General features: G+C 40.2%; 1 protein-coding gene across 1 annotated transcript in view; it reads left to right on the forward strand.

Annotated features, from left to right (window-relative positions):
• Positions 1-906: 906 nt before the first annotated feature.
• mgat4a (alpha-1,3-mannosyl-glycoprotein 4-beta-N-acetylglucosaminyltransferase A) overlaps positions 907-12,182 on the forward strand; it is a 30,255-nt gene continuing 18,979 nt past the window's right edge. Inside the window, exon 1 of the mRNA XM_023405323.2 lies at positions 907-1,882. Coding sequence (XP_023261091.1) covers positions 1,789-1,882 — 94 coding nt within the window. The 5' untranslated portion in view covers positions 907-1,788. The remainder of the gene's footprint in view (positions 1,883-12,182) is intronic.

The following is a 12,182-nucleotide window of genomic DNA, read 5'->3' on the forward strand; positions in this document are numbered from 1 at the left end:
TATTAGAGACTGGTTCTACAGTCATGCATAGTGCAAGATAAAAAGACAGTGAATGGAATAAGAAATTATAGATTTTTTTATTTTGACTATATAGTCTCCACTCACTCCACATTTCTTTTATATTAGAAATGGCCCCCACAATTGACATTTAAACATGAAATCTTATCATCAAATGTGAAGACGTTTCTTGATGTTAAAGGGCGTATCTAATTATCGAGTGCTGTATGCAGACATTTGATGGAACAGATAATGCATACAGATAACATCTACATTAAAGCAGCTGAAAACAAGGCCACTAGATGGCGTGCTTTCTGCTTGTAGCGTGAAAAGCCACTGCAGTTTAGTGGATCACAGAAGTTGTTCACTTTATGGCAGAGGTCACTAGACAGGTTTCAACCATGGGACAGTTTTTTCAGCATTGGTCAGCCTTTTGCAGTTGTGGTGTCTGTTTTCAGTATTTTTGTTTATTCGTTTTAAAAAATAATTACGAATTAGGCATTACGTTTAATGTAAAACCGTTTCGATGGAATAATACAGTCTTGCACCACATTTTCTGTGTGTTTAGGCTATTTGAAACAGAGAAAACTAAAGCAATTTAATAAACAACTTTACATCATATGAGTTCAATATTAATATATAACAATAACAATATATTTAGATATATATATACCTATAATAAAGTTCTAAATCCAGATTTTGGCCAGTGAGGGTGGGGAATCCGTCTGATAATTTAATGATCAATCAAATTAAGTAGACATTAATTATATGGAGTAAATCTAGGGCTTGTCGGGCCCGGTCCGTAATTCAGCCCTGACTGAATCGACTTTCCAGACTATAATTGCTTTATTTTGAAAGTTGTTACCGGAAGACTTGCTCGTGCATGCTGTCATGTGAACGCTACTTAGTTAGATTACAGAAAGCGTTAAATGCAGATTTTTTAAATCAGTTTGTAACCGTTAGTTCGTTTTCGGATTGGGAATTAACTGAAATGGACGGCCTTTAGGCGTGAAATTTTCCCGGACGAACAGCAACAAAAAGTCGTGGTCTCCTCTGCTTTTGTTTTGGTAATAAGCAGGTTGACGGACCCCGGCGGTGGTTACCAGCGGAGTTTCAACTTAATGTTAGCTCGGCTGCTAACTAGCTAACACAGACTGTGTCGCAGTGGTGGCAGTCGACAGGTCGACCGGCTAGCATGGCAGGTAAAACTTAGTGACTAGGTTGAAGAGATAAGACGAAGCTCGGGTAGTTAGCAACACGCTGCTTGTATTTTTTTATTCATCTGTTGCCAGTTGAAGCGGAATTTGAGGCGTAGCCTCTCGGACCCCGTCAGAGGAAGATCAGCCTATCCCAGAGGATCAGCCGTCACACGCGAAATGCTTTCTACTTGTTAACTTGTAGCCAACGACTGGCTGCGAAAATTACAATGGGTTATATCGGCAGCTAGCCTCTTAACCGACCATGTAAGTCGTTTTGTCACGAAAAGCAGTTGACTCGTGACTGATCGCTCCAGGACGGTACAGGAGGAGCCCTCCGAATAACGACAAGAGCAGACGCACCGACTCTGAGGGTACATCCGAGCACCCCCCACCCCTCCTCCCAGTGCAGAGGTCCGTGCTCACAGTCCTGTTAATTGGAGCGTTTTTTTTTTTTTTAACCATTTGACGCCCCCATATGCCTGCGCCTACGCCCGTGTCAACATCCTGAAGGCGGAGAGAGACGGAGGGAGGGAGGCGACGGCAGCTCCGGGGTCCCCGACAGTCAGCCGAGGAGAGGCATCGCTGAAATGAGATGAGGCTCAGAAATGGAACTGTGGCCACTGCGATTATTTTCTTCACGTCTTTCCTCAGCCTGTCCTGGTACACAGCGTGGCAGAATGGCAAAGGTAGGTTAAGCACCCCTGTCATAATGGCTACCACACAAATACATGCTGTAATTGGCATTTACAAGACGCGACTTTAGTAAGGCCTGGTTAACAGATTGGCAGACATCAAGCTGACGTGGGTCCTGAAGAATGTACAGCAGGTGTTACCCGTTCACCTGGAATCCAGGATTCTGTTCAGCAGAATGGTATTTAGAGGCAACGTGTCATACCTCACACAATCTTGGTGTAAAGTACATTATGCAAGGGTTAACTGTTGTAATATTTAGCCTTTCTAAACGGGTTCTTGTGTATTGTTTTTATGTTATTGTATTACTGTTCCCCCTGATGTATGACAGCACAGTAGATCTGTAGTCAATCCTCATCTCACCTCATCAACCTCAATCAATTAGGGATAATTTAGTATGTCCTCATCAGTTTAAAGCACTGGCAGCACAGTTTGCAACATCTCTTCATAATAATGCCATTCAATGCCAAAGTCTTTTACCCATTACCCATATTTACATGTCCTGTCAAACATCTGGACTCAGGCTCATTACACAAGTGTGTTTGAGTTTCTATTGTATGTAAGTGCTGAGTGTTTACATTCTAGGCGTGACCTAACCTGCGCGGGGAGGGTTATGGGCCTTAGTGACTTATCAACCGGTGTAAACAATTGCAGCCTTTAGATAAATTCCAGGCCATGGCCTTCATGTTGTGATTATTGTTGAGCTTGATTAAGTATTTTCCCTTTACATGTCCACTGAGTGCCAGCAGGGATTGTCCCATGGCTGGATAAAAGTGAGTGTGTGATAAGCAAAGGTCAAGTCAAAATGCCCTCTGTTCTGTCTTGTGCACCTGTTGATAGTACAGTGGGTTTGTAGTCAGAATAGGGATCTTGATAGCAAACCCTTCTGTTCAATTTTACTGGTTAGTAGTTTTCTATAAGTTAGAAAAAAGTACCCTTTTTTCTGCACTTCACAGTTGTGTAGGAAAATACACAAATGTGATAGTGTGTGCCCATTTGACATGCATTTTGACCCCGAATTGTAATATATTTAAGGATTTAGAGGACTTTTTGTCCTAACATCCTAAACATCCTATTCAAGGACACTCAGTAGGCCATGTTCACAGCAAAGATGTTGACTTGTCATGTTACTATCAACATTAATGATGGCTCCATTGTATTGAAGTCTCTCAGTAAGCCATAATAATGTGACAGTGCACAATACCAGGAGCTGAAGCAAAAATTACATTCAGCCATCATTCATTTTCTTATTTACACATGTGCTGCTCCTGTTTTGACATGTTGAAATTTCTGAATGGCTGAATGTCTAAAAGGCCTATGATCTAAAAGCAAATGGGCTGGCCTGTACAGTGGCAGAGAGAGGTCAACGCAGTTTGTTTCAGTGCAAACTGAAACAAATAGACAAAACACCATAAAAGGAGGGACATTTTTTCCTTTGGTCGCATGCTGTCAAATGTGTTGTCAAACATGCTGCAAATACAGTAAGACTGCAAGTCAGACACTACAACAGAACACAGAACAGAAGCTTCCAGAGTAAAATGCTGGCCATTATTAAATGGCCAACAATTGTAGCCAGTATCTCCAAAAATAAAACTGCAAATTTTTTAACAGTATTAACAATGGTCACCATATTTGTCTTTTTTGCAAAATCATTTTGTGTTGTGTTGACTTTGTGAATTTGCTTGTTTTCTGTATGCAGCAAGTTTCTAAATGCCCCATGTGTCTTAATGATTTGGTGAATATGTGTCTTGACTTGGTTGTTTTGCTTATTTGGAGTGTTTCTTTTGCAAATGCTGCCTTTTGTGTTGTTAAAGATGCTCTTTTTATAAATTTTTATTTTTATAACATATTGAAAATAGCAAGCCTGTTTGTTCAATCGAGGGTTGATTTTAGTTTAGACTACAAAATGTGACAAATGTTTATGTTCTGGGGGCAAGCTGGGTGTGAGCAGTAATAAAGAGCTCTTTTTGGCCTTATAATGAAACCTCGAGTATTGATTTATACCATAAACTCTGGGCAACTTTAATTTATGTGAGGGCAAGCAACACAAATAGCTCTCATTCTTTGTGCACATCGCTTGGCTGTTTTGTTTCTTTTTGTGACCGAAATCAAATTTAACACTTAAGTAATCCTAGCTGGGGGAAGGGGGCAAACAAAGAGATACAGTAGACACTGATCACGTCTTCCAAAGCCCCCAATTCAAATATTATATACTCACATGTACATTTACATGCTTGCAGGAAAGGACTGTGTTACTTAAAGATACCCGAAACTGAATATTTATTAGTGTATCAGTTATATCCTCAGCGCGTATTTCCATATAATAATCCCAGGACACGGTATTGCCTTCAAGTGTGGGCTTTACCTGCATCAACATCACAAGCTTTATTCATGTACCATGTGTTGCGCTGTCTCCCTGCCTCTATGTGTTTGTGCTGTTTCTTGTCTTAACATGAGATGTTTTAATACCGTTTTTTCTTTCTTTTTTGTAAACATATGAGCCTCTTTCATGTCCCCTATCATTTCTCCCTGCAGTTACAGATGGTTTCTCCTCTTGATGCTGCCTAGCGTGGGTGTTTAAAATTGACTTGGCCTCCGGCATTGAGTCATTCTAAAAGAGAAAAATATCAGAACCTTTTCACGTAGTTGTACATGGAAAACATATTTGTATTTATGCTCATGACTGTGTTGTATGATTCAATTATTGTAGCCTATAAAGACACCATTGGTGTTTGTTTCATGGCGTATTGGGGTAGAGAGGTAATCCTGGGCAAAGTTTTTATTTTTGTTTTCTTGCCCAACTCTTTGCTTCCGACAGCCTGTCTTGTTCCTAGTTGCTTGACTGCTGTGAATGAGAGCTGTGCCAGTCAGCTGTCCAAACACTCCATGTTGAATGACTCTCCAGAGTGTGTACTTCTCTGTCAGAGCCTGCCCTATTCCCTAGTGAGAGACTGCACTCTGATATCTCCGTGGTTATGTCTCAAGTAGACCTTAACAATATTGACCAACAGGATAAATATGAATAACAATGCTGGGGCTTTAGATTGGGATGAGACATAAATTTGATGTAGCAATGTAGAGAGATGCTTTCTTTTGCGATTTGTTATCACTACATTGTTGCAGTTTAAGCCTTGCAGAGCATTGTCTCTTGATGATGCCTAATGTTTGTGTTCACCATATAAATGGTAGAAGAGGAACGAAAATGTACGTATGGTGCACAGTAAAAAAATTATTAGTGGGTAGCAGGGAGAAGCATATCAGGGAGGCATAGTTTCAATGTCACGTTTCACAGTGAATAGACAAACTTGATAAAGACTGCACAATCTACACAGACACCCTCCCGATGACAAACATGCATTAGCCTCTTTGTTTATTGTCAACCTTATATAAGGAGAAAAGCTCTATACCACCGTCACCACATTAAGCTGCTACAAGTTGCTTTCAAAACCTTTCCATATTTAACGCTAGTGCCTTTCCTCTTCAGGCATAGTTAGTTAAGCCTTTTATTTAATTCAGAAAAATCTCACAATGATCAAGATCTCTTATGGATCACCAGACGAGCCACTCTCACAAAACAGTTATCAGACACCAATGAGAACAGTCACAGATATTCTTAATGTATCAGTAAGAAGAATCCAACAGAGGTCTTAGTGTCTCTAACTTCACTTTGGAGTTCATTCCAGTAGTGCTACTGGACTACACCTTACCACTGGGGAACATTTAAAAGAAACTTTAACTTTGGTTGTTCACTTTGAACTTGACAAAGGATGTTAAATGTCATGTCAACTTTATTAAAACCCAGGTATATTGACGCCTCTCAGAAGTGATAACCATCCAACCTTTTCATATAACTCACAGCGGTGAGTGGGATAAATGTCTTGGGTAATGATCATATGGCACTGCGGTAGATGGCATCCAATGTTTTAAGGATAATGGCAGCAAAAGGAACAGTCAGTCTTAGTTCAGTTATAGACATGTGTTGCAGATGTTTTACGTGTGACATACTCATTGTTTGTATTATAATTGCACTTTTCTTATGAGCACTATATTAAAACTGTCTTTGATTTCCAGCCTAAGATTGAGACACCTCTAAGGTGCTTATGGTTTCTGAAAGTCAACGGTTACCAAGCACAAAACACTCTTCCCTTTTTGCAATTGTGGTCTCTTTGTTGCCTTCCTGAAACATATGCCTTCCCCTTCCTCTGTGTTTAAAGGCATGGTTTTCTTCCGTCATCACTTCATTCCAAACACAATGGGCTAAAAATAGCAAAAGTGATTGCAGTGAAGAGGGTAAATAAGCAGACAGATAAGGAGGGTGTTTGGTCAGATACATGGTTTATTAGTTAAAATGGGAGAGAATATGGCTTGTGTGTGTGTGTGTGTGTGTGTGTGTGTGTGTGTGTGTGTGTGTGTGTGTGTGTGTGTGTGTGTGTTTACATTTAGTTTGTGTGCAATGCGAGGTAGGGCAGTCTGCCAGACAAATCCTAAGTGGCCTGGAAGGAAGAAGTGAGTAGAAAGGCCAAATCTTAAAAGACGGAGGATGAGAAGAGCCTGAGGTAGGCTGTATGATGGAGAGAAAGGACGGGAGTGCTGACATGGCGATGAGACAGTGGTTTAAGTTCTTTTTTTCTGCAGTATGTTTTGTACCCTGCTTAGTCAGACACACACCCAATTCCAGTTATCTTAAACAGCTGTACTCTGTCTAAACAGGAACAGGCGTCTTCAATTCCTTAGTAAGTTAACAATCATCATTGTTTCCCTCCTCGTGCTTCTGCTCACTTCCTTAACCCCACGCTACTATTCATTCATTCATTCATTCATTCATTCATTCATTCAGAATTCCCAGACAGCTCTCAAATTCTCCTCAGTGTCAGAGAGGAGAGGTGGTGATTGTTGGGCCCTAACCCTGTTCCCTGCTCCTCATTTAATCTGTGGCGTAAGATTGCTGAACAAACTGGGACTTGTCTGTACACTATGTGGCATTGGTTGTGCATGCCTACAAGCGATCCTTCAAGCTGAGGTGATGATCTTTTAATTTACAGAAAATTATTACAAATGAAGGGCCTTCACAGATTCACACATTTCTGGGAAATTCCACACAGACCTTCACAGATATGAGGACATGACAACGTTTTCATCACCTTGTGGACAAACAGATCTAAAAATTCTAATTTGGGCTTTAGAATTTAGTTTAAGAGCAGATAGATCACAAAACATTGCTTAAAACATTGTAAAGTTTCAGATAATCACATCAGTTATAGTATTACGTAATTGTTTACAAATTTATACATTGAAACCAGCACTAACAACCAAGATATCATATAAATAGTAAGGACTCTAAATACTAATTATTTTAGTAGTATTTAATATGTTGTCTATTTTCTTGGTTAATGTTTTATTTATTTTGCTTAAGAAAATGACTGGGTGTAAAATACCCATTATAATTTCCGCAGATACCAAGGTGATGTTTTCAAAATGCTTGTTTTTTCCTGACCAAGCTTGAAGATATTGAGTTCAATATAATATTGAAGGGAAAAGCATCAAGTCTTCACAGGTACAAGCTGTAAAATAAAAAATGACTGACAAGTGATTAGACGGTTATCAAAATGGTTTCAGATTGTGTTCTGTCAGTCAGCTATCATGAAATCAACTTATCCTTTCAGCTCTAAAAATAGTTTTTGTAATGGACTGAGAGCTCTGAACCCTTCTGGATATCATTAAACAACTGATTGGTGACAACCCTGAAAGTGGAGTTTCCAAAAAAGAGTAATGGCCCTGGCTGATGGCAGCCTCTCTGGAGCCAAGGGAAAGCCAGAGGAATGGGAGTAAGCAGAGTAGGGCAATGGCTTCAGTTCATTGCTGTCAGACAGCATGCACAGGAATACACAGCTGCAGGAGCTTATGACTTACAGCACAGTAGAGGAAGAAGAGTGGGTGGAAGGCAGTAGAAACAATGAACCCATAGTGATGGAGCAAAATTAAGACTGGGTTGGAAAGCCACCAAGTGGCTTTTTTTTATACTGTTCCTCTTTTTAACTCTACAACTTTTTCACTGTACTTAAGAAGCAAAGTGAAAAGAAAGTATTGCAAAGAAAATGTCTGACAGACTGGGATAAAGGTGTAGCTTTTCTCTTTCTGCAAACTACAAAAAACTGTCCAGGGAGTATCACTAGCCCGCTCTTGGATCGACTTGCATTTCAGGAAAATACCACCAAAAATCAATACTACTACTCTGAGTGTGTGCAATATTATTTATGTGTGTTAGTGTGCTTGCTTTTTTCCTGTGTGAAGACAAGTGTTACATGATTTACACCCACTGAGGCTGTTTAACGAAAAAGTTTTTAATTTAATTGATATTTTCTGCCCAATGAATAGTGAGTGTCGCAGTGTATTCTTGTGTATTCTTGTGTATTCTTCATACAACTTCTGAGTTATACTTAAGCAAGTTTCATCTATTGTGACGTATGGACCTAATGTTGGAGCATCTGCCTGTCTTTTGCATCCGTCTTTTGCCCCCTTAAATACCAACATGCTATAACCATTCATGTTTTTGTCCTATTATTTTCAAGTTCATGCTTTGCACCATCTGCCCTACTTAAGAGATAACAGCTTGGTTAAATGGTTTGTGTTGCACACAGCAGCTGCAGTGTGGAATCATGTGGCTAGCAGGTGCACCCCTTGAGGGCTTTATACATGTATAATACATATAGGACTAAGATGCACATGCATGCGAAACATGTCCATGTCTGGCAGGTGGAATCTGTAGCTACAAGTCCACAAGAAAAGGCTCAGTGGTGTGGCATCTTTTCAGCAACTCAAACAAGTTTAAGGACTGTTAAATTTGTTAAAATTGCTGATGTTACAGTATAATGTGAATAATAGCTGAAATGCTTTTGAGATAAATTGACTTTCTGTCAGTACATGGAGACAGTCTGGTCAGATTCAAATCAATTTAAAAATATTTAGATAAATTGGACTTCTGGCAATGTGCCATGTTTTGTGGTACTGAGGTCCGGACACTTGGCAGGCAGAATTCATAATTTAAAGGAAAACTTTGCTTTCTTGCCCAGAGTTAGATGATACCACTCTCATGTCTGTACAGTAAATAGGAAGCTAACGCCAGCAGCTGGCTCAGTAAGCGTAGTGCAAAGGGTTGAAACCGTTACCTCAGCTCTGTCCAAGCGTAACAAAATCCACCAACCAGCATCTCTAAAGCTCACTAATTGACACCTTCTATTTTGTGTGTTTAATCTGTATGAAATCGACAAATCAACATGGGAGTTATGTTCCAGACTATTTCTTGGTTTGGACCAGTTGCTCAGCAACAAGCTGGGACTCCAAGATGAACAGAATTTTGTTTGTGCTTGAAAAATCTGATTTGGAAAAACTCAGCAACATATCCTTTTCAGAAACAATGTATCAGTTACTCAGGATAGTTGAACTCAGTTCATAATACAGTGAGACCATTTTCAAGGGAACTATTACTTCTACAGAAAGTGGTTTTAGTGAAAACACTGCAAGTCAGTCGTAATTTCCTCTGAACACCTGGTGATGAATCATCTGCAGTTCTAGTAGTATTTAGCTAAGCTTGTATTTCAAGGAAAATTAGTCGCCACTTTTTCTCAAAATGGGCATTTAACTGAGTGATTTCCTTGTTTTTGTTGTAGCACTGGAATGAGAAATGGTATCCCTGCTATCTACGGAATTTTATCATAATTCAGGACAAACACCTTGATGAGGTTTGATTCCATCTTCCGTTTGGAAACTAAATGTTTTGAAATGCATGCTGTAGACCAGGCCGCAGCAAATGAAAGCATGCTGGGAAAGTGAGACTTTACTCCAAAAAGCACATCTGCATATTATGTCGTGCAATTTTCTCACTCATGCAAACACAAACCACACAAGTCCCTCCTCAGCATTCATGCTCCTGCAGTCAGCAGCATGTATCAGCAAGGGAGAATGAGGTCAAGGACAAGATCACTGTGAGGGCTTTTGATGAGCTGATGGATTCACTGATAAAACTCTTAACACTCTGGTGAGTTCAAGGTTGGATTTCTCCATCATCCTTGATCATCCTTCTCCTCTTTAACTGTGAAGTTGAGAAGAGGCCAAGACAGGTACTGTGTCTGTCCGTCAGCTTTTTCTCTGACATCCATGGTAGGGCGATATGGCCAAAATCTTCTGTGACGGTATATGCAATTTTATATCATGGTAGCTGTATAAAATCAAATTACAGTAATCAGTGTTTTCCACTGAATTAATTATTACATAATAGGCTACCATATAAAGTGCTACACTGCAAATATTTTAATTGCTAAGGACTTTGTGACAAATGCATTACTGAACAATACAGCTTCACTGCTTCACAGTGTCAAACAAATAACAACGTGATTATATATTGTGATTGACCAGTGAGCCCTGTCCTGGCACATGCAGGCAGCACGCTCTCATCCGCACCCTGAATGGCAGACATACAGATAGGGCTGGTAAAGAGACAGACGGGGGCAGTAAAAACTTAATGGATTTTTTTTCATTGTCCACTGACCCACTGATGGGATGGGATTTCTCCCGGTGCTCCTGATGGCCAGTTCAACTATGACAGACAGGTCCATTGTCAATGTGTTTGAGAGAGAGAGAGAGAGAAAGAGAATGGGGGGGTCTGGACAAATCAATGTGCTGTGTTAGCTCTACCATGAAATAAGATTTTACCTACTTTGAAATTGTCGTAAAAAAAAAAAAAAGGAAAATCCATATGCTGAAGGGCCACAACAAATAAATCAATGTATAGGGAACACTGCAGTAATTGTTCTCTAAATTCAGTTAAGAAATGGTTTAAAAAAACCATACCATACAGTCCACACAACAGAACTCTCCTCACAACCCTTATTTTTGGTTGGTTGGGATGCCTCCTACTCTGTTTTTACAAATGCATTCTCCTCCATTTTTCTTGTCAGTCATTTCTTCTCCGGCAGTTGGCAAACCATCTTAAAGGTGCATTACAGCCAGCAACTGTTGCCCTCAAGTCATGCGAGAACATGATAAGCAGTCCTGCTGTCCAAATCACGTTACCTTGCGAGGCGGCTGGATTCGCGAGATCCCTGCCTGCTCTGAACCCTGCTACATGTAATGTTAATGTGCCTTCGTCCCTGTTTAGGCAATACTTATATCTGGTACAGCTCAACAATATGAAAACAAAACAAATATTGTGATTATTTTTGACAGATATTGCGATTGCGATATGGGTCATGATTTTAGTGGGAACTATGGTATATTGGACATGTATGTGAATGCAGTGAGGAATCAAGGATGGCATGTCAAGGCAAAACACCACAGGAGGGTGGGGGGCTGTGGGTATATGGAAACCAGGAGAGAGGACAAGCAGACAATAGTGTATTGATGGAAGTGCAGATAGTGTAGAAAGTTCCACATACATAGGATACTAAAAATATTGATAATGGTATGAAATGAGGAAAGAATGTGACAGTCTTAAGAAAAGAGCAACAAACAAAAGGAAGGAGAGGATTTCAAGCTCAAAGACTGAGCAAAGCCACTTAGCCCTTCCCCCACAACTCATGGTTCTAGAGAGCAGAGAAGAATAATGAGATTGAATAGATACACTCCAGGCCTCAGGTAGGTCTAATTGTTTAATGCATTTGTGTACCCATGCCGTCATGGAGTGGCTGTATACCAACAGAGTAACTTAACCATACAGCCTGTTACTTTCGTTTGATCGTTATTTGTTAAAAGGATTTGTTAAAAAAAACAAACAAAGTATATCAAAAGTGTAATTTACCATACCCAACATACCTGAGCAGATACATTTCACATTGTATGAAAACATATTTGAATCGGAAACATTAAACCAACTAGAAACCTTCTTGACCTCCTGTTTCTGTTCTGGGGTGCTCTGTGTCTCTTGTTTCTTTGCACGGTAGGATTACAGGCATGGTTTCATTTCAACAGGCCTGGAGTCCAACAATCAAAAGGACTGATGTGAAGATGAAAGTCTTGTTTTTAGGGTTGAAGCTGCCCTTTTCTTGAGGTTTGGGCCAAATGACAGCATCTGTCGGTGTGTCTTAGAGATCAGCATTCATGAAGAACAACATGGTTCTGTGAAAAAGAGGAGCCAGGGCAGAGTGGATGGACAATAGCTCAGTCAGAGAGAGTGATGGAGAGGAGAAGATAAAGGGAGTCTGGGTTTTGTTGGAGTTGAGGGCTCTCGGAAAGGGCACAATAAATCCACCAGCAGAGGAAGGTCAGAGACGGCCAAACCGTACCCCCCACCCCCCCACCCCC

The sequence above is a fragment of the Seriola lalandi genome, unplaced genomic scaffold (genome assembly GCF_002814215.2).
Source record: "Seriola lalandi dorsalis isolate HSWRI2012SDOR001 ecotype SW California unplaced genomic scaffold, Sedor1 jcf7180002054272, whole genome shotgun sequence".
NCBI classification, from domain to species: Eukaryota; Metazoa; Chordata; class Actinopteri; order Carangiformes; family Carangidae; genus Seriola; species Seriola lalandi.